The 24,002-nt window shown below is 38.6% G+C and overlaps 1 protein-coding gene across 4 annotated transcripts in view; it reads right to left on the bottom strand.

Moving 5' to 3' along the window:
• LOC134531206 (muscle-specific protein 300 kDa) overlaps positions 1–24,002 on the bottom strand; it is a 602,384-nt gene that overhangs the window by 162,739 nt on the left and 415,643 nt on the right. For all 4 annotated transcript variants that reach the window (XM_063366862.1, XM_063366865.1, XM_063366863.1 and 1 more), the window contains exons 84-90: positions 21,845–22,057; positions 21,073–21,402; positions 15,030–15,153; positions 12,054–12,250; positions 8,901–9,236; positions 8,112–8,387; positions 6,850–7,173 (exon numbers count right to left, since the gene is read on the bottom strand). In XM_063366862.1, coding sequence (XP_063222932.1) covers positions 6,850–7,173; positions 8,112–8,387; positions 8,901–9,236; positions 12,054–12,250; positions 15,030–15,153; positions 21,073–21,402; positions 21,845–22,057 — 1,800 coding nt within the window. The remainder of the gene's footprint in view (positions 1–6,849; positions 7,174–8,111; positions 8,388–8,900; positions 9,237–12,053; positions 12,251–15,029; positions 15,154–21,072; positions 21,403–21,844; positions 22,058–24,002) is intronic.

The raw sequence follows: 24,002 nt of genomic DNA, 5'->3' as shown, positions 1-24,002 counted from the left end.
TTTCCACAATTATTGACTGGTGGTAAGTTAGAAGGCTCTCCCATGGCCCTCAACTCAGTACTGGGATGGGTCCTTATGGGAAAAGTGGAGACAGCATCTTGTAGAACTGCAACCTTTGTCACATCCATGGTGACCACCATTTCCCCCTTGGAGGAAGTAATGAAAAGGTTTTGGGAGCTGGAGGAATTTCCACACACACACACTACCTCTCCCAAGATGACACTGTATGTGAAGAACTGTTTAAGAAAACACATTGTAGAAGTGCTGAGGGGCGGTATAGTGTTGCCCTGCCGTTCAGGAATCCTGAACCCGAATTGGGAACCTCTCGATCCCTTGCATTGAGCAGGTTTGAGCGTTTGGAGAGGCGACTGAGTGACAATGTTCCACTTCATGGAATGTATTCAGATTTCATGAAGGATTATTTGATGGCAGGCCACATGGAAAAGGTTCCAAAGTCACAGATTGATTGCTCTACTTCCTTTTACATTCCTCATCACTGCATAATCAAGCCAGACAGTTCAACCACCAAACTTCGTGTAGTCTTCGATGCGTCAGCCAAAGGTTCAACTGGAGTATCTCTCAATGATGAACTGCTCACGGGACCCAAGCTGCAGCAAGACATTGTTAAGGTACTAAGTAACTTCCGCCTTCACCCAGTGGTGTTTACCGCTGACATAAAGCAAATGTACAGGCAGATAGGTATAGGTGCACAGAGAGCATCAAGATTTTCAACGAATTGTGTGGCGGTTCAATAAATCGGAACCAGTTGAAGATTATCGACTGAAAACCGTGACGTATGGAGTGTCCTCAGCACCTTACTTAGCAATTCGCACCCTGCATCAACTTGCTGCTGATGAGCGGGAACAGTTTCCTACTGCTTCAAGGACACTCTTGTCAGATATCTATGTGGATGATGTTGTGACGGGAGCTGACTCAGTAGATGCAGCCTTGGAACTTCAGCGAGAACTCATGACACTTCTCGATAAAGGTGGGTTCATGTTACACAAATTCATGAGTAATAATCCTGTGCTCCTGGAGTGGCTCCCTCCCGATGCTGTTCAACTGCCAAGGCCATTCTCCATGGACCAAGACAGTGAAGTAATAGTAAAGGTACTTGGGCTGCAATGGAACCCACTCTCGGACACCTACTCGTACAATGTCCAGGCTAGCTCTGAATCACCAACTAAACGTTCTATCTTGTCTAATTTGGCTCGCGTATTTGATCCTCTTGGTTTCCTGACACCCTTGACCATGTTCGCGAAGAGCCTCATCCAGGAATTATGGCTGAAGAAACTGGATTGGGATACAGTTCCACCGCCTGATATTGTAAGAGTGTGGGAATGTTTCAGTAAAGACTTGCCACACTTGTCGTCCCTTACAGTTCCCAGACATGTCAAAGGCTGTTCAGATTGCTCTTATGAACTTCATGGATTCTGTGACAGCTCTGAGAAGGGTTATGCAGCTGTTGTGTACCTGCGTGTGAGTTGTAAGGGTGATGTGAAAGTACATCTCTTGGTTGCGAAGTCAAAGGTCGCACCTGTCAAGGTAGTTTCATTGCCTCGTTTAGAGTTATGTGGTGCTTTAGTGTTGGCTCGGTTGCTGCAGCATACTCTGGCAATTTACAAACACCATATTAAGCTTCAGTCCATAACTGCCTGGACTGACTCCCAAGTTGTTCTGGCCTGGGTCAATACTGCGCCACATCAGTTGAAGACTTTTGTGGTGGCAAACAGAGTAAGCGAAATTCAAGACTGCACTGAAACCTCCTGGTGGCGACATGTACGTTCCGAAGACAACCCAGCAGACTGTGCCTCTCAAGGCTTGCTTCCTGTAGACTTGCTGAACCACTCGTTGTGGTGGTGTGGTCCACAGTGGCTAAGACATCAACCCTCTCAGTGGCCTGTCCAAATAGCATTTGATGACATGGCACCTGATTCAGTGGTGCTAGAGAAAAGGAACCTCACTCTCATCAGTGTTGTAACACCTCATCAGTGTGATCAACTGCTGGAACGATGTAGTCGTCTGTCAAGACTGCTTCATGTAACGTGCTACGTGTTGCGATTCATTCACAACTGCCGTGCCAAGCAGGCGAAGTTAGTAGGTCAGATTGGTACTCATGAGATAAAAGGGGCAATGATGTTTTGGGTCAAACGAGTGCAAGCTATTGGTTTTGAGGGTGATATTACAGCTCTAAAAAATGATAAGTGTACATCCCCACAGCTTCGTAAACTGGTCCCATTCCTCGATCCCTCTGGAACGGTCAGGGTGGGCGGTCGATTGCCTCAGTCTAGTTTGCCCTTTGAGCACAAACATCCCATTCTGTTGCCAAAAACTCATCGATTCACAGACCTCATCATTAGTCATTACCACGAACTTAACCAGCACCCTGGACTACAAACTCTGCAAGGCATTCTCATAGAAACCTTCTGGATCATCGCAGACAAGCAAGCAATACGTCGTCGTTTAGGTCGTTGCCTTAAATGTTTCAAGGCTAGACCCTCTACTCAAGCCCCATTAATGGGTGATCTCCCAGCCATGAGAGTTCAACAGGTGAAGCCCTTTTCCAAGGCAGGAGTGGACTATGCCGGTCCCTTCACCATAAAAATGGCACGTATTCGTCGACCTACCCTATTAAAGGCCTACATGTGCATCTTTGTATGCTGTACAACTAAGGCAGTGCATGTGGAACTGGCATCAGATCTGTCCACTGAAGTGTTCATTGGAGCTTACAAGCGCTTTCTTGCTCGCCGGGGCCGATCATCAGACATTTATAGTGACTGTGGGACAAATTTTGTCGGAGCTCGCAATCATTTGCAAGAATTACAGCAGCTGTTGTCGTCATCAGAACACCAGAAAGGTGTTACAGAATCTCTGCAGCCACTTGGAGTGACATGGCATTTCAACCCCCCGTCTGCCCCGCACTTTGGTGGGCTATGGGAGGCAGGGGTGAAGTCCTTCAAGACACACCTCAGGCGAGTTATTGGCGAGCAGGTACTGACGTACGAGGAACTGTACACGGCCTTGGTGCAAGTGGAAGCAATCCTAAATTCAAGACCACTATGCCCACTGAGTTCAGATCCAAATGATCTGAAGGCTCTCACTCCAGGCCATTTTCTAACCCTTGAACTCTTGGTCACGCTGCCTGAACCCACCTTGGAAGCCATCCCCATTGGCCGTCTGCAGCGTTTTCAGCTGGTGGAACGTCTGCACCAAGACTTTTGGAAGCGTTGGCACCAAGACTACCTCCACACGCTGCAGCAGCGTGGCAAGTGGTCTCGACAAGACAGACCTATGGTGCCAGATCAACTAGTGCTGCTCAAGGATGACAGGATCCCCCCCTTGCAGTGGCGTTTAGGACGCATCATTCAACTGCATCCAGGAAATGACAATATTCCTCGTGTTGCGACTGTCCGCACCTCTAATGGGATGGTCAAGCGTCCTGCTGTAAAACTTTGCCCTCTACCAGTTGAATTTTGAAAACAGTGTTTCAAGGTGGGCGGTTATGCTTGGACTTGTGTATGTTTGGACTTGTGATGTTTTTAAATTTGTGTAAATATGTTGGGACTTTGAGATATTCCTTATATCAAGACTGTGTTTGAACATCCCGCGCTACTGGCTGCGGTAGCGCCACTGGCTGGCAGTGCCGGCAACTAGTCAGTCTTTGTTATCGCGCCGCCGCGGTAAGTCGTTCCGTCAGGAAGATGGTGTTATCAGTCCACAGTCAAAACATGTATTCTACATAACATCTTATAAGTCCGCCGATATTTAAAAAAAAAAAAAAAAAAAAAAAAAAAAAAAAAAACATTTTCTTATATTCCATGCAGCAAGATATTTTTAATGTTTTTAACTTAATGGATCCACCATTTAACTGTCTCTTAGAATTTTATATTATTTCTACTATGGTAGTTATGCAATTAATTTTAATCTTAAAAAAATTTATATAAATTTTTTTTATCGCTTGCACTAATAAGTGGTCGTTTTTTTTTTTTTTTTTACACAATTGTACGGTAACATTAAGATAGTTATTAATAAATTCTGATGAATTTAAAACTAAAAATGTTTTATTTTTTTAAATTTCACCTGTTTTTACTTAATAGTTAATTTCACTAAAAATTGTATCAGCCAAAGGTTTTAGGTAAAATTTAGGCATTTTACAGTCAATTATAAATAGAGATGGTGATTTATAGCATTTAAAATAATAACATATAGCATTATGTAGCATTTTTAAAAACAAGATTTAGCCAATTCTCTCATTTTACATTACCGAAGAAAAGTATATTTTTAAAAAGCATTAAATAATACACATATATATTATTAACAACCACAGAAATAAAGATCTAGCACAACTACAAATATAGCCTATCTTGGCAGGTTCCAAACAACTTTTTAGCACTTATGAGTGAAATAAATTGAATACTTAAAATTACAATAAATATTTTTTAGCCGTGTTCATGGCCATAGTTGATGTAGAGTGCACAAATAATGTTATTGAAACTGATTTTTTCAATTTTTTCAATTTTCGCCTTCTTTTGGTTTTCGATCATGCCAGAAACTGTTGCTTGCCATTTTACCAAATTTTTTACTTCATCCAATTTCTCGGTGAATCTTTTTTTTTGCAGCTTGATGTCCCTCAGATTTAATGTGGTTTTCAAGAACATCTTTTGTTTTTACACTCCAGACGGCGATTACATAAATTGCGCATTAAAACATTCGTATCACTTTCATAGAACTGTTCACTTTTGTATTCATTTATGCGATCGCGAATGGAAATTACGTTTCGTCCCATTTTTACCACGAGAAATAACAGTATACAACACGATCACCAGTATGCACATACAGTAAAACCTCGTATTTACGTTCTCGTTATTTACGTTTTCCCGCAAATAACGTCATTTTATGTAGGTCCGTTTTATTGTACATTAACTTTCGTGTTGCATTTTCCCTGAAATTACACCGCTACGTAACCAAAAAACCCGGAATGTACGTTTCAAAACACGGTAAAAATGTAAATACTCGTCACGTTAGTCATAGATGTGAAAAGTTTGAAGTAGTTCGCCTATTGTCTGTAACCTTTCGTTTTGATGTATCGACAAGTTCTATGGTGCCTCTCCTCTACTAACGTTTTAATCTTTGCTGCCATAGAGAACTTTCGTAGCAGAACCACAAACGGTTTTATTTATGGTGTCATAGAGCACTCTCGTAGCAGAGCATAGTCCGAAGCGCTGAGCTATCGATACTACCGGAAAGCGCTCATACACAGTACGTATATTTAGTAGTGCTGCATTATGTACAGTACATATCTATGATGGCTTTCATTGTTTACATTAGTCAACGTCCGTTTTGGTTAGCACGTGTTTTTTTATCGTTCACAATATTATTTATGGCAAGATTTTGATTGAAGATGGATAGGTATAAAGTTCCACGAAATACTTTATCTATTGAAGATAAAATTAAAATTATTGAGAAGTTTGACAAGCATGTGGGTACCCGAGTGGTTTTGGCCAAGGAACTGAATATTCCTGTTAGTACTTTAAACACAATAATTAAAAATTGGTAAATGCTAATACATTTTTTTAAGCTAAAATTTAGCATTAACTGCCAATAAAAGTGCTTTCCCACAATTTACACTTTCCCGCAATTTACACTTTTTCCTTGGGGTTCCTTGAAAAGTGCAAATAAGGGGTTTTACTGTATTTGTAAACACACCACCTTCCACAGACTACACAAGAATGTGGCTTTCACATGAAAAACAGCCAGAAAATGGGACTTACAATTGTTAGCGCGGCGAAGCAGAGATGTCGCAATATGGTGGCCTAAAAACTTCCACTCTGCAAGATGACGGACACTCTTCCAGCTAGTTGTTCTTTGCTTTGTTTACTATCGCGAGGCAGTGAATGCCATTCTTCATTCAATATTTACGAACAATAGTGTTGTGAATGACGTGACAATAAGATACTTATGCTGAATATGCCATAAAATGATGGTTTCTTTTGATACTGAACTGAAACGAACTACAATCGGTAAATAAATTGTGTAGAGTGAAGACAAATCTACGTTTTTTACCTTGATTTCGCATTTATCTCAGAATAGTCTAGATTTCGTGTTTTATAGCGGAAAAAATATAATTTAGCACATTTTCGCATCTATTTCGCGAAAACGAAAAATCACCATCTCTAAGTATGAATGAAAATGCACAGGCTGTGTGCTAAATTAATAAACAGTGTTTTAATATTTTTTGTAAATGAAAAGTTTGTTAACTCTGTGAAACTTTAGGTATTGAATATCAAAAATATCCACGTATTAAATTGGAAATTTAATAAAGTACTGAAATAATTGTTTTTTCCAAATATAAAATTATAATACGCTAATAACGATACTTATTTAATTCCTTACAGAAAAACTATTTTAGGGCCTACTAACCAAAAATTATTCTTTACATAAGGCATGAAAACATGAAACTCTATTTCTTAGATTGCTACAACCCTAACTGTATGTGAACTAAGAAATATAAATACTTTCAGGTTATTCACTACTACGGTAGGTTGTCCACACAAATCAAAAATGAAATTTAATTATTTGCCTATTATGCAATTTTCTGAAAGAGATAAAGAAAATACAGCCTCCACCATTCCCAAAGCTGGCCACAATGATATATTAAAAAATTAATCGACACTGCACTAAAACACCAACTGAAAAAAATTCTTTCACAGCCTGGGTATTGGAAGACTAGAGCCTCAAATTCTCCCCTCATTTATTACCACTGGAGAATTTCCATGACATGTCCAGGATGTAAAGTAAATTCCCCAACTTTCCCTCACTAATGTTAACATCGCCGTGTGTTCGGCTAACCTGGTGCCGGTCCAGCTGGCGGTCCACGCTGGCCGTGTCTCGGGCCAGCAGCGGGCGCGAGCGCACGGCCGCCTCGTTGGCGTGCAGCCAGTCCAGCACGGCCTCCAGCTCCGCGCCCAGCTTGCCGTGCTCCGCGGCCGTCATCTCGTGCTGCTCTCGCTGCTTCTCCACGGCGCGCCGCAGCGCCTGCAGGGACTGCTTCAGGGACTGCAGCTGCTCCGTGACGCTGTTGCGGTCTGCCGCCGACCCCTCCGCCGCTATCTGCTGGCCCTTGTCCGTCGCCGACGCCAGCGTCGCCTCGCACTCCTGGATCTTCAGTACCACCTGCTCGCACACCGTTTCCCACATCACCGTCCCGCCCTGTCAGCTGGTGCCTGAGCGGGGGTTTTCATTTATATGGACCCAATTATTAATCTGGAACCACATGCATGTCACCAAATTCCATGTATTTACATAGCAATGGGAATAGATTTTTCTGACTCAAACTATAGCTTTTGGCCATACATTACTATCTGCTAATCACTTTACATCCCAAAAAAAGCTCTCAATCGTCACTGCTGGCTAAGAAAAATAAGAACATTACTTACAAATGTAGTTCTCACAATCACCAGGAAATTTCCTACCTGACTCAAACTCATGAACATGCAGCAGCATGAACAACTGCTGCACCTTATACTGGTTCCATAATGGCTCACATTCTTTGATGAGTTTACTTTTAAAATTTTCAGTATGCTATGAAACACAACACTGAATTGCCAGCTTGAACCACTGGGTTGTATCATAATTTGGAAAATCAGTATCCAGCATCAACTTAACAATTCAATCTGCTAAAGTTGAAAAGTGGAACATTACAATCCTATGACTCAGAAAGAAGCCAAAGTGGAGACACCACTCACGTCTCATCACATTCATACCAGCATGGGTAAAAGGAAAACCAAATAAACTAATCGTAATTGAGAGAAATAGTGAATGCTGCAAATTCTATGAGGCTCTTCGATAGAACCAATTGCCACCATTTCACTTGCGCTTCCCTGCCTTGAATCGTCCTTTCTCCAAGAAGCCATGGTCCCCCGGGATAGGACAAACATGAGCCTGCTCCACTGAGTGTTAAGATTTTATGACTCTATTTTCTGACCTAGATGACCATTACATGTAAGAGTTTTTTTCATGGGTATCTTCTTCCAAATATTTTATATACTATTATGTAAGGGTCACGTAATACCATCCCCTGGTACGACTCGTACGAGCACCGAGTCACTCACATCATCGTACTTCTTGATCTTCTCCTGAACGGTGTGGCCTCCGCGCTCGATGTCGCGCACCACCTCGGTGTACTTGGTGATGAAGGTCATGATCTCGGTGACCAGTGCGATGAACTGCTCGCGCAGCAGCAGTAGCTGGCGCAGGCGCGCGATCTGGGCCTCGATGGCCCGTATGAGGTCGTCCTGTTGCTGAGCGATGCCCTGTAGCTCGCCCATGTTGCCCAGCTGGGCGTCACCCAGCCGCAGCTTGTTGGCCTTCAGGTCTTCCAGGATGTTCTGCAACAATCCCAGCATTTACCTGCAGCCATTCTCACCAACCATCAGACAACGTCAGAACAGTGTTACAGTTTTATTTACTTTTTTAGTTTAAAAATATGAACTTATAGGTATTTATAATTTAATATTTTTCCTAAGTATCATTTAAAGTCTCATCTTTAAAATATTGTAGATTGAAAAAAAAAATATTATATTTACAGTAAATGAAATATGAATCTCTGGGGAGGTGAGTCAAGGCTATCAATGAGGTTCCAAGTCTAATAATGCAAAGAAAATTAATTTTTGTTCAGCTTTAACATTTTTAGTTTAGTAAATTTGTCAAAAGAGAAAACAGACATGGAAATTCCTTACAAAAAGTGAGATGAAATACATATTCAAAGCATGAATGCCTACTAATATAAAAACCTTAAATAAATTATGATCAGAGAGCAAAAAAAAAAAAAACCAACAAATGACTTGTAACATCACGTTCAGAAGACCACCAAAGTTGTCGAAGGTGCAAAAAGCACTCACCTCGTACTGAGCCAGCATGCCGTGTACGTCCTCCACCTTGCTGCCGATCGGGTGGTTCAACTCCTTCAGCTCGTTCTGGATCTTGGTGACGAACTGGATGCTCTCGGCTACCTTGGCCGCAGCTTCCACGTATTGCTTCAGCTGCCCTTTGAGTGCGTCTGAGCGGTCCCTGATGAGCCCCGTGATGTTGGCGAGCTTGTCCTTCAGGGTACTCAGCTGCTCCGACAGTTCCAGCTTGTCCGCCTCGCTGAGCGTCGGCAGGACGGCCTTCCCTCGCTCCATGACGCCATCCAGCTGGTCTCTCATTCCCTCTGCTTCCTCGCTCAACTTGTCGTACTGCAAGCAGGTCCCCCACCCCGCGCTAGTTGCGTACTCTCTCACAGCTCACAACTGAACATATTAGTGTGGCAAACAAGTATTTGTTATTACTATAGAAGATACGGAGTCTATGAATGCTGAATACAGATTTCAAGAAATAGCTTGTTTGCAACCAATTTTAATTTAGTTTTTGTAAACAAACAGAAGTTCTGTATCATTATGAGCCCAACTGTGAGTAAGTAATGAAATGAGATTCCCAGCTGTCATTGATAAATAGTTACATACTTTTCACAATAAGTCACTAACTATTATTTGGGACAATATTTTATGGTTGTTTTGTTTTTAGGACAATTTGTTTTTAAAAAAGATATTGGTGTTATGGTTTTTATTTATATATTATCTCTTATTATTAAAAATAGTGGATTATTCAACAAATATAAAACTAAAATATTTCTTAATACATATTGCACCTAATATTCTCATTTGGATTGACACCTGATGCACTTCTATGGTAAAATAATTTAGTAAGCATATCTAGAACAGAACTACTCATAAACATAAAATAAATCTGCAATTTTTTGTGTTTAAAACATGTGCCATCATTAACGTAAAAACATATTACATAAAATGTAAGAGATGCAAGATTAAAAAATATATATATATAAATTTTTTTCCAAACACTTTAGGTCATTTATTCTGGTACAAAGTTCTTGCTAAATAAATTACATTCAATGAATTTATCATAATAAAAGATTACATTTTTTGTTATTTAAGTTTTATCAAATTGCTGACTGATCTCATGTTTATAGTTTATTTCCCATGCTAAATGGTATATTAACTTGCATTTTAGTGTTAAATGTGTTATTGCAATTTTTTGCGGTGTTATTTCAGTTTTACTGCAATTCCCCATATAAACTTGTCCATAACTATTACTCACAGCCACTGACCACAATTATAATATATGCATAACGTATTTACTCGCATAATGTCCGCAGTCATTTGGCTACATTTTTGACCAAAAAAAAAAGGGGTGCGGACATTATGAGGTAGAGTCCGAAAAAAAATTTTTTTCCTCAAAATTTTACATGTTTTGTGTAGAGTAAACAAATTGTTCTCTCATAATTAGTTTACTAGTACCCTGATTTTACGTATGCTCACGGTTCCGCAGATTGCATTAGTAAAATCGCTGCTTCGTAAAATTGGCACCCTTCCCTCGGCCCAGTTGAAAAATATTAACGGCGGCACACTACTTCGCAGAGCGCTGGTGACTGGCGACCCTCCGCAGCGGACCTGAGAAATGTGACAGGTGTTGAGATAATTGGGTGCCGGCGATTAGTGGAAGACGCCACTAATTTTTTTTTCTTCTCTCAGTCGCGTGTGCACTCTTACGTTCAGAAGCCGCAGCCAGCCTACACAAAATAAAAGCTTTGCGTGAGAAGATATTATTTTAATCCTTCATTGAGATGACCACTGACGGCACGGGGCAGATGTCTAATGTCTGCATTAGCCAGCGCCGGCGAGCCTCCCTCCCTGTCCCTTGCCCACTGTGTGTATAAAAAAAGTTACTGGCAGACGTCTGTGCATGCGAGTCCCCTCCTGCCCTGCTTGACTGAAGCGGGGGAAGGAGTGCAGAGCGTGGAAAAGGCTGAGTAGGAATTTTTAACAAAAACAAAGCAGAGCCTTGTCTTCCTGACATGTAATTTATGTATGTCCATTCTGTTACAGCTGATGTTTTCTTTACGTTGCGTATCATATCTTACATGAAAACAAAATTAAAGCCTCTCAGCAAACGCGATGTTAGATAAACATGTTGATAAATTTACATACACTAAAAATTACTACCTGTCCGCACGTCTGCGCGTGGGACGTGTACTGGCTTGTGCTATATATAGCCCATCCCCTTGCAACTGGCGTGACGTCGCAGGCAGCTGCGCAGTAGAGTGCGAATTTCTGAGTCCGGACGGTTTCACCACGCTACAAACCCTCTCAGCGACCGCTCCGGAGAAATGAACAACTCAAGGTCAAAGAATTGTTGACAGTGTCGGTAAATTTCCATCCCGTTTCTGTGCCTTTTAGGGGTGGCCAAGGTTGCTTTGTCTGGTGAGGACATTATGTGGATTTTTAAAAAATCCATTTCAAGTATTTAAAAAGACATGTGCGGACATTATGCGATGGCGTACATTATGCGATTAAATACGGTAAGTTTTTGTCACAATGATATTTAAAATATAAATTACCAGCCATTGTTATTTTTCTTCTTAAATAGGGTTTTAGGTCATAAAGTGTTACGATAGACCTCCAAGATTATAGTGGGCTCCAAACCACTTGATTACTGACTCAGATCACATGAATTAGAGTCAAGCAGGTGTGTTGGGATCGAATTCAGAACCTTCACAACATGAGTGTGACACGTCAGTAATCAGGACCACCAAGAACACCAGCATCTGCTACCGTTGGACTAATTAAAATTTAATGCTTCAATCAAACAAAATGATCACATTAAGTATTTCCACTCCAGAAAATACTTTAAACACTTAAGTATCTTTTAGATCATTAATGAATTTGCAACAAAGATACAATGAGTAGGTATTAATCAACATAATAAAAAATTCAGTAACTGTTTAGTTTGAATAGTTCTTTTCTTATTGGAACACTTGATACTACCCAAAAATTGCCAAGAAATATGCAAGGCAGTTTAGTTAATCATGAATCATAACAATTAATTGTAACCAAAGATGTAAATTAGTAAGAGCAACACCAAATCAAATCTATTTAATATTTCAAAAATGTTTTTAACATAACGGGTAAAAAAACAATTAAGTAGATGAGTTTTACCTTGGCCAGCTGCTCTTCAAGAAGTTCCACATTTGGTGCACGTATTTCTGCTGAAGTGGCCACCTCTGCCTCTTTCAGCCACTGCTTACAGCCATCTATGTCGGCCTCAAACTGCTTACGGCCTTCAAGAAGATCCTTCAGTGCTGCCAATTTTTCTTCAGTGTCAATCTTTAGTGCTTTGTGTTCATGGACCACACCTGAAAAAGCAAAATTAGCCCAAACTTTACATTACTGCAATTTACATTAAAGTACATAATCACTATCTTTCAAGCCATGATTCAAAGATTTTGGCAATGAAAAAATTCAGGGGCACTTGTTTTGGTTCCAGTCAATAACTCTGGTTAGTGTATTGCAGCAAGTGGACCTACCAAGAAATGCATTGAAGAGCCATCAAGTGGATTGGAAATGTTAGGTAAATCTAAAAGCTGATAAATAGAGTAATATTACAAAAATCAATTATATAAAATATTTCATGCCACTAATTCACCAAACATCAATTTTCATCTGTTTTTTTGATTTGTTTGATGAAAACTTTAATATTGTGGTAATATCTTTAAACACCTTACTTCAGCATACAACAAGTAAATTTAAATAAAATTATTCTTAAAATTTAATTTACAAATTCCTAAAAATAAACTTTAACAATAGTTTACCAGGTATATTAAATAAAATTCTTTAACTGTCAAATTCTGAGATAGAGAAGGTTGCCTTTTAAAACTCTGCAAAGTTTTTTTTACTATAGAACAACGCTCTTGAAATTTAACTATGAAAGGTAAATGTTAAGTAAGTATGTAATTGAATAAGTTACACCAGGCGACGGCCCGCAGGGTACGGCGTGCAGGGGGATCTTAAAAGATATACCTACTGTGCTTGCTATGCCATAGAAGGCACATGCAACAACTAAGCACAATCCACAATCCATTTTGACTGCGAAAATTATTCCAAGTCTAATTTTCACATTTGGGAGGTTCCCCCCCCCCCCCCCACCCTTCCCTATTCTTTACCAAAACTTGTAGGGAGGCTACCGCAGAACTTCAATACAATAATACAATCTAGCCCATCAACACTTTCGAATAAACCAATTTTCTATTTTCGTGGGTCGAGTTTGAATGAAGAGCAAAACTTTCATTCTTGAATAATATGTATCATTGATACTTATGATAGCTTTTAATATCTTAACCACTTGTTCTGTAGACTTACTATAACATAACTGTTTCCACTACTTCTGTCCACTTTTATGTTATTTTTGTATATAATTGAGCTCGCTTATGGCACAAAAGAAGTTATGAACAAAAAGTAAATACATTTTTAAATGTAAAATCATATGTTTTTTATAAGGTAAGGTGTATTTTCACATACATGTGTGAAACATAAATACGAACCTTTACCTTTACCTTTAGAAGATTTTTTTTTAAAAATAAAACAGTTAGGGAACCTAGCTGTTGGTGTTAGTTATCTCATTGTAGAAAACAACACCAATATGGTATCTCAATGAAAGAAAGTTTAATTTTATCTGATGTATAAATAAACCTTTAATTAATTTTGATTTTAAGTGGCTGTAAATATTTCTGGCATACAATCAAGTATGAAACTGACTCGGTATTTGAAAAAAATATTTTAATGCAAATGCAAGTCTTATGGATAAATGCACAAAATATTTGATGAATAGCAAAAACCTGATATAACACAGAAATGGAAGTCAATACAACACATTACACAGAAATACAAATAAACACACTAAAGGCAATTAAAATCACCCAAATTACTAATTTTGTCTATGAAAATGTAAAATTAAATTCATAAGTTTTTATTCTAGACTTATTTTAATAATAAATAATTATGTACTATGTACAAAAATGATTAATTTGAATCAAGTGTATTGCTTTTTTGTTTTTTCTAAACATACTGGAAAAATTAAAATGTAAAAAAAAATATTGATAGAAAAAAATTAACTTTTAACAAATGAAGAGTTTAAGACAATTTAAGACAGTAATACTATTCAGATGTGGCTAAAGGCTTAACCTAGAAACATTCGGCTTTCTACATCACATACTGATTTTTTTATTCATATTAATAATAATATTAAAATATTAAGACAGTCACATAATGTAAAATTTGAATTCCTAACTATGCCAGCACCAGAAGCATATTAAAACCAGGCATATACAGTTATATAGGTTAAGTAGTTCCATTAATGTATTTTATTATTTTTAACATAAAACATTTAATATAGGCAACAATTTGAGTAATTTTATATATTTATGCACAATACTACCTACAAGTACAACATTCATAAAAAAAAATAGCATCTAACTGAAAATTTTCACACAAAATTGGTTATAATATAAAACCATTCAATCTTGGCTCTACTTGTGGGACTTAATTTACGACACAAATCTTTTCGGTAATATAAAATTTTATCTAAATCTTTTGCAGCCATAAGAAGCAGGCTATTAAATGAACTAGGCTTCACTACAAAGCAAATGACTACCTTAAAACATACATTTGGAAAACTTACACAGCATGATCACAGCATGCATTACTAAGTGAATTTGAGTGAAAAGTGTAGGTGAAATGTATTAGTACATAATATTATTTATTCCAAAATTTTCTTTTTTTACTTTATCATTTTATCTACATGTAATGCTTGATTTTCAGAATATTTGGAGCAAAAGTGTGCCAAAAAAACAAAGTTTTTGGTAGAGTTATTAATAAGTCATATTACTGTATATCTATATGAATAGACTTCAATGTTGCAATTAATTCTAAAAATAATCTTTAATGAACAGTTATCAAATGTACAAAGCTCTGATTAGTGTTTAAAAATATTACAAACTTTAAATTGATATAGGTGCTTTAAGAATAGGTACTACATTTAAAATTACTATTAAATTATTTGAAGAAAATAAGATAAATTGTAATAGCTAACATTACACACATTTAAACTTATACTTAAGACTTTATTGGCTAGCAAACCTTTCAATAGTGATTGTAACTTCTCTTTGTCTGGATCAGAGCAGTCTTTAAGCAGGACATTGACCTGCTTCTGCAAGTCACTCAATGTCTTATCTTCAAAGTCCTGAATATCTGCACTGAAACCCTGGAACAATGCCAAATATTTCAATAACAGCAATCCAGAAATTAAAAAAAAAAAAAAAAATTCAAATAATGTTACAAGCATAAGAACTACTAATGAACATAGTGTAAACAGTAATGTTTGAAAATTACCAACAGTAGAAATATTATTATTATTATTATTATTATTATTATTATTATTATTATTATTATTATTATTATTATTATATGCCACCAATTAGTAAGTTGGTAAGTTGTGCCAACTCATTTAGCTGCCAGCAAGACACCACTCCTTACCACAGTCCAGGGACTGAGATAGACTGATTCTCATTTATCTATGTCTAGGGCCTGGAATTTTTTGCGATCGCGAATTTTGCGAAAATTCACGCAAATTTTGCATGAAAACGCGAAAAGTAAGTACATTCGCGAAAACCACAACATTTATATATTACACTGCGAATATATCCCCGAAAAGTACCATTACAGTAGAATCCCGCCGATGCGACCCCCCTCTGATGCGTCCATTCCGTTTATACGACCGTTTTTTGAGAAACAGTGAAAAATTTGAGCAGAGAAAGTCGAAAATTTTAGTAAAATCGGCTGAAAAACAAGTATGTTACACTTTGTTAGGCGCTATGTGTTCACGTTTATCTTGGTGAGAGCTGTACTGTAAGCAGGCAGACATACAAAAGACAGTTAAAAATAGATACCACCCCTCTAGACTGTCCACGCGGCAGTGTCTAGCCGAGCTCGGCGCGTCAACTATCGCACGAAAAGCTGCTGGAAAAGCCGCTGAGGTAGCTTCTGCGAGAGCGTAAGAAACTCGTCCGGCCAGGCTGGCGGTAGCGGCGGCTTGACGTCATACGTGACGTGATGCGATGCTTACCTCTCCCATCCCCTGCTAATTCTTCAAGGCTCATCCCTCCCAGAGCCACAAACCATGTAAACCCCCCCCCCCCCCCTTTTCCAACTAACTTTTCAACACATTCCCTCCCTTATTAAAACTTCTGCGTGAGAAACTGTCAGCATCCTCCTCCCCTCCCACACCGCGTGCTACAAAAGGCAGGTTGTATAGTCCATTCTCGGTAAAATAAATATTTTTATGGGCTTATACGACTGTCCTTCGCCGTTAATAAATACTTTATAAGTTTAAGTTATTATGAAACAATTTGTTTATTAGTCACACAGCAGTTTCTGCTGAAAAATCACTAATACCTCGAATTTTATTGAATAGAAAAATTTAGCAGGGTTGTAAATATATTTATTTTACTGCATAGTTACTTTTCCATCTGCATTCCAACTTATTTTTTTTCTTTTTTTTATGCTGTGAAGGGACGTGGACAAGATAATTGCTTGAGCTGTCAAAATAAACATCGTTGACGGCAAGGGCGGCCGCGCATCCTGTCGGTCTGTCGCTGTGATTATCTACTCCAAAAACATGTCACAGCATTTCAGGATAGCATTGTTCTTATATCTTTCGTTTATAGCCGAATGTTTTCTACCTGATCCACACAAGTTCCTTCGACACGTTTTGAACGAAAATAACCACCAGCCGGCTAGCATAGCCGAACTCAGGTGACGCGAATTCACTTAGCGCGAGTATTTATCAGAACCCATTGTTCAGGGTATGCAAGTCCGAGGTGTAATATGAATTTTAAAAAGTTGTCTTTTTTTACTCCATAGACTATTTGATAATGAAATCTATGCGAAAAAAGACGATTTTTTTATGTATTTGGATATATTTGGGGAGGGGGGGGGGGGGGGGGAAATTGCCCGAATTCTCGCGGGATTCTACGTATTTGCTGATCACTAATACTCACGTAAGGTTAAAGTATCATTTAACCCAAAAAATTCCATTGACAAACGCCTAAATTCGGCTAAGCATGTGGCATCGGCAGCAGAAAAAAAAAGAAAATTTGTAGTTGCAAACATCTATAGCAACGTGTCTGTTTTGTGTAACTGTTTTGGATTTAATTGGCTGTTATTATGCATATTAGTCTATTCCTAGTATACATGGATTGTTTATTAAATATGTAAACTATTTAATTCAATAACTGCACAATTTAGTCAACATTTAAAGTACCGGAAAATTTCCATTGCATAACGAAAATACCGACTTTAAACCACCGCTTTTCTAATTTGAAAGTACTGCTTTTTGCATACTGAAAACACCGAAATTTTCCAGGCCCTATCTATGTCACATGGCCTGCCACACACAAGTCAATTGAATTGTATCTGTTTCCAATCCTGCTGTCTGATGTATGGATAGACATATCGGGCCACAAATACTAGGGGATCATACAAAATATACGGTCCGTACAGGTAACTGACAGAAGTGTCGGTTCCAGCAAGAAAGATTCACTACAGGTAGCACCTAAGGCCAATGAAATGCAAGTGGAGTATGAACCAGCAGTGTAACCAACTGCTTCACTAAGCCCAGAACAACAGTAAAGCCACTGCCTGGTGCAAGGAAATTTCTTAGCCATACAGGACACTGAGTAAGAACCTTTACATGGCAGAGTTCCTTCAACCCATGAGCCAATGAATGGCCATATGGTGTGACCCAGTCATGTACCTACAGGACAAAATAATAGCAATGTGTTTCTAAGCACCCTTGTGGCTAGGGGTGAGCCGTTCACCACATTTGCCGATCATGCCGATGCCAGAAATGTGGTACCGATCATGCCGATTTTTTTGACCGATTAGTGCTTTTTTATTTAAGTTGGTTGTAAAATATGCTCCAAATTACTTAAGTTAAATATTATTTAAGTTAAATAATTTTACTTGAACCTACTCATTACTGAATACCCTAAACAAATAGGTTACATATATTTATATGACAAACTTTTGATTTAGATACTGATTATTAGTTGTTCCCATAAACTAATCTGGAAATCTATTAATCCCTTTAACAAAATCTATAACACACTGTTACCAACTAACCATCATCACACCATTCGAAAATGAATGTTTGTTTACATTTTTCCGCTTTTTGGCGCGATTTAAAATGCTTTCTGCTTGATATTACGACGCTGTTCCAACTATATGCCAGCGCCTCCGGCTGACGTGGTATGGCCACTCACGTAAGGCTGTTCCAAACACCGCCACCGTTCGGCCAATCATCTGCTTGCTTTTGTATTTATCGGGTGTCGCTGTTCCAAGCTGACGTCAGTGCCCCGAGCGGTGTGCGTAGACTTTAAAACTTCGCCTGTCTGTCCAAACATTATGCCGGAAAGGAAAATAAACGCTGTAGTTTTACATATTTTTAGAGTATATTTTTGAGTTTAACATTATAACGTGAGCGTGTGTAAGCTTTTGTTTGCTTTAGTGCATTATGACTAATGTTCAGTGGCGGCCATGTTGCGGTGTTTGTTTACCAGTGACGAGATTAGTCTTTTACCTAGTATTTAAATTTTGCTTAAAAACACTCTGATTTCGTGTAAAAACACTGTGTTATGGCGATTTCGCGTAAAAACTGTAATTTACTGTGATTTCGCGTTTATCGTTGTTTAATCACGATCGCGAAAAGAACAGGCCCCTATGCATGACTTATTAAATGGTTTGATATGATTTTGTTTACTCTTTTTTAACACACGTACTTTTCATATATATGTTTAATTTTTAAGAATAACTTTACTTCATTTTTTTGCAGAAAAGATTAAAATACGTAAAAAACGTAAATGTTACTTAAAAAAGTCAAGCAACAGTTCTGAAGCAAAAAATATGTTGCCGCTTTTGTGTTACGTTGAGATTTTTTTTGTCTTCAGAAAGCGGTAATCGGCAAAAAGGATCGGCATGCATGAAGCCGATCATGCAAATGACAAAAATGACCAAAATCGGCCGATCTTAATAATCGGCAATCGGCATCGGCTCACCTCTACTTGTGGCCAACTGTAATGTCGAATGTGGCGTTGCAAACCCTTGCCTTCCTGCCTTCGCCAGTTTTGCAGAGTATTCTTATGAAATAATATTTTTTAGTATTTCAGATGAATCAACTGGGTATGTAGGTTCAAGGTAATGGTGACCTAGTTTTATAGTTGTAGTTTACTGCTGTTAATATACATGAAATTCATTTTGATATTGATTTACAAAAGCCATTTAACTACATATGTTTTCACTAGTTTCAACTATGTTTGCTAGGGTACTATTTGTGTAAATGTCTTTTTCTGTATTTATTCACTTTAAACAGGGTTTTTATTATTATATTTTACATTTCGGCTTGACTGAGTCAACACAAGAGCAACAACCCAAGTTACTGCCCTCCGCACTTGCTACACAGTTTAATTAATTAGTTATTATGGAGTCTCATTATGTTCAATAAATACATTAGGTTTTCTGATACCATTTAAATAACAGCTTTTAATTACTTTTAAGAAGTACCTATTTGTGTGTTTGCCATACACTGCATGATCCTCAATTTACATTATTTCATGCTTTTTAGGTTATTTTGATGATTTACCTGCTTTATTGTGAATAAGACCCTAGGAATAATTATCACTTGTTTGCTTATTTGCATGGTTAGTTTTTAAGAGCATTCATATATTTTTTTAACTATTACTTATTTTGGCTTTGTTCGTAATGATGTTTTAACATAATTTTATTTATTATTTTTATTTTTGTTCTCGCCACGATACTTTGTCTGAAGGCAAGCAGGTGCGATAGTTTACCAGGTGCGTAATATGTAGTTAGAGACAGAGTTTGGTAGCCGTGCGAAAGGACTCTGGGATGCAGTTAGCATGTGCCTGTATTGGCTGGTATTTGTTCAAGGTATTTTTATGATTGGTTAAAAACTATGTCACCAGACTTCATTATTTTTCTTCTTATAATTTTTGCTAGAAAAGCCTCGGTGTGAAGGGCAGGAAATGGTGTACTGCTATGTTTTTGTGAGGGATGTGCTGTGATTGGCTGGAGAGGTCGTGCACCTGCCATTTTCTTCGGGTTACGCATTTGCATGTAGCCTCGGTAGTCAGCGTCTGAACGAGTACCGGCAGGTCGTGTCGGGTGGTTGCTCACAAATAATGTATTTATGTGATTTTTGGAGAATTTTGCAGCTGTGATCCGGGCACTACCTTAAAATCAACCCTCTTTTTCATTGTTTGGAATTTGTTTAAGAGTGTAGAGACAATATCCCATCAATGGAGGCAGCACAACAGAAGACAGAGCACAGGCAAAAAAGAGACATCACGGACTAAATCACTACAACCAGCAACTAAAACATTCATAATGTGTGTGAATATATCCAGAGTACTCTACCAGTTATAAACAACAAAGAAAATTCCAAAAAAGTAATACAGGTAACTTTAGGGCAAGGTTGCACTTTAGGGTAAGGATGCAATATCCTTTTCTAGCCAAGTCCAGATGGACCAGTGTACAAAATGGAAGTTAACAGTTTGTTTCTGCATCACCATTAGAATCACTGTTAGTACTGGTCTGATTATGTGAGTGTGATTATATGATTTCCACTATGTATTACTGTGGAAGACCCATAATGTAGCTTATAAATATGTAAAACTGTAAGGACCAGCTTTAGCTGTCAGTTTTTTTCTATGCAGAAAGTTTAAGTATGACACCATTAAGGACAGAAAATCATACTGCATTAACATCATTTTACAGCTTGGTCTCACAAGCCATGTTGATTTTACTATAATTTAGTAATTTATTTTCACAGGCTTTTTATCATAATTCTAACTTGATACCACTGTTGCATTTTTTGTTCTGCCAAAATATATTTTCAACAGATAGCACTTGGTGTAATAAATATCATAGGTGTACAAAATCACGCAAGTGATAGTAATCACAAAGACTTACACCACCTTTTTCACCCACTACATTTCACAAAGTAAAAACATGTAGAAAATATTTGTGACATAAAGAAATGCAAGGGAAGGATCAAGCTGAAAATGAAAGCGATGAAAATAAACTGAAATGGCGGTGCCTGAGTCACCTTGCACCGGAGCATCTCCTGCTGGACGCGGTCGGCGTGCAAGGGCAGGAACCCGCTCAGCCGCTGCACCTGCTGCCTCTCGGCCTTGAGCCAGGCCCGGGCCGACTCCAGGCCCGCCTCCAGCCTCCTCCTGGAGTCCACAGCCGCGGCCAGCCGGCCGGTCTCGGCACGCAGCCGGCTGCTCAGGTCCGCGTGCTCGGCGTGCAGGCCGGCCGAGGAGGCTTCCAGCTGCTGCTGCTCTCCTGGCTCCAGCTCCGCCTGCATGCCCCCCACGAGCTTCTCCAGCGTCTCCAGCAGCACCCGCTTGCCGTCCACCTCCTTCAGCAGGGCCTGCCGACAGATACTCACTAACTTGCTGCAGTTCTCACATAAGAGCACGCTTTATAAGTTCATTCAAGCAGCCTGCCTTCATTATTTTTCTACCATCACAATTAGTGGAGGCTCCAAGTAAATTTAATTTCTGATGGAAAGTTTAGGTTTTCATAGTTACGATATTATATGTTTCATGGCCTGTATTAATTAGGGATTCATGATACATTTGGTCTATTATTTTTTTCTGGTACATAAGATAACCTGTTTATTTAGTGGGATTTTAAAAAGGCATACTGATATTTGATAGTTTTTGGTAGTTTATGGAAGACTACTATGCTGTTATGTGTTATTTACTAAACATCTATATATATACCTACTTGCAGGGACAAATCAGTTCCAAACTATGTGACTAACGAAGGTTTCAGTTTGCTCCATGGCACAGCAGACAGGCCAGACTCACTTTGAGGGACTGCAGCCTCTCTTCAGCGACTTTGCTCTCGAACCCAAGAGGTGGCTGGCTTTCCAGCTGGGCCTTCTTCTCACCAACCCAATCTCGAGCCTGGCTGATCTCCCGTATGGCGTCCTCCAGACCCTTACGAGCCATTTCCAGAACCTGAGTCTTGCGCTGCACTCGTGTTGCCACGTCCTTGTACCGCCTCTCAACTGTCTTCAACTGTAAACATATAATTGCAACATTACAGAGATTACTTTCAAATTAAAATGGCATGACATATTGCTGCTTAGCTTAAAAGTAGAATTGGGCAGATCAGGGAATTTGCCAATCATGCTGATACAGATCGTTTGCAGTCCATCTGGTCGATAACTGATATCGATCATCCTTTAAAAAATCAGTAAAACACCATGAAGCTTATTGGTGTTTTGTCTTCATAATTTTTTTGGAAATATGTAACTTGAACAAAATTAAAAGTTTTACAACAGAACACAATTTACGATTTGGTTTGTCGCTATTGACACACTAACTCAACAGTGATTATTTCACTTGAATTAGAAATTTTTTTAATAAACAGCATAATGATTTCAAATACCAGTAGTTAATAGTAATATTTTACACCTGATGAAGTATGGATACTGGTAAATGTTCATTTTGAATTAAGTTTACAAACTGGTGGTTGGATATGCTTATATAACTAGCCTGAGTTGGTTTTTAAGAAATATAACAAGTATAATTTGTTTAGTTAAAATATCTCTGCATTGCATGTGAAGTATATTGAACTGTGCCATTATGCTAATGGCCAGGTCGCTGCCGGTAAGTGCCGTGATGGCTGGAGGAGGGGACATATAAAATATAAACCAGCCAGAGTGAGTGTGTGTGCCCATGCAGCGGTGCTGATGGTTCCCTCCCTCTCTCATCACTGTAATGTCCGTGGACTGCCACCGTGCACCATCTTCACGTGTCTATCTCGACATCCATGATGCAACATCGCCCAACCATTATTGTTTTAGAGTGAGATTTCCCACTCTTTCAACAGTAACATTCCATGACAAAACTGCAGCCCCCCTCCGTTTAGTAAAGTGTGTGCTAGTTTTTATAGAAGCAACTGACAATAAAGAGTAGCTTGTTGCCTTTCCTCTCGCCTGGAAAGGAACGGGTAAAAAAAAAAAAGTACAATATACAATTAAGGTAAACAAATGTATTCTTTTACTTTGTCTATTTTGGCCAAGTGATGGGGGGCGGGGACCACAGTGTGTAGGGGAAAGGGAAGTGGACACAGGACTACCATTCCACCCCCTGGAGTAATTAAGTAGGGGGGGGGGGGGGGGAATCCAAATAAGGACCGAAGGTCAGTGGTGAATGTTAACACCAGTGCAGTATTTCTTCCACACAGATAAGATGAGACATGCAAAATAAAGACTTAATTGATACATGGAATTCTACTGAAGATAGATATATGGTGCAACCCTTACAGGTGTAAATTTAGTTAGTTTTTTATGTCCAAAACTATAGGTGCGACCCTACGTAGGAGTGACCCTTCTGTGGGAAAATACGTTAGCTAGTCGGCGTGAAATATTAGCAAGCACCATTCCGATCACAATGATTGGTAAGACAAGACAACAATACTAGCCCATTAATTGATATGAAATCAATATCAGCCCAGTTCTACTCAAATATAATGTATGCAAGTTCCTGGTTACTGTCATTGGGAGATCAGGCATACTAGCCAAGAAAAGAATAGAGTGGAGGTTTACCATCACTACCGTATGCTGAATAAAGGTGACAGAACAATCCTGGAAAGATATGTTTAAAGTTTTAAACCTATAAAATAAAAGACAACTGAAATTCACACTCAGGAACTTTCGACCATCCGTCAGGTAAGATTTCCAATACAATAAAAAATACCCAAACTAATTGTAAGTAATTAATACATAAACCAAAAAATATTTAATCTTTAGGCTGCTAAAATTAAATTAAACAGATCTAAAACTCTCCAATCTACATATTACAATCCATATCAACACTAAAGAAAATTTTACTTTGGCTATTCATGTAAAAAAAAGAAATATTTAAGAGAGGATGAAAAAATAAATTTTGAACCTTACAAACACCCTCTATGAGGTATACACACTCCAATGTCTCATTAAACATTATTCTACTTAGT

This window comes from Bacillus rossius, chromosome 3, assembly GCF_032445375.1.
Source record: "Bacillus rossius redtenbacheri isolate Brsri chromosome 3, Brsri_v3, whole genome shotgun sequence".
Taxonomy (NCBI): domain Eukaryota; kingdom Metazoa; phylum Arthropoda; class Insecta; order Phasmatodea; family Bacillidae; genus Bacillus; species Bacillus rossius.
This window is presented reverse-complemented; position numbering and strand designations above follow the sequence as displayed.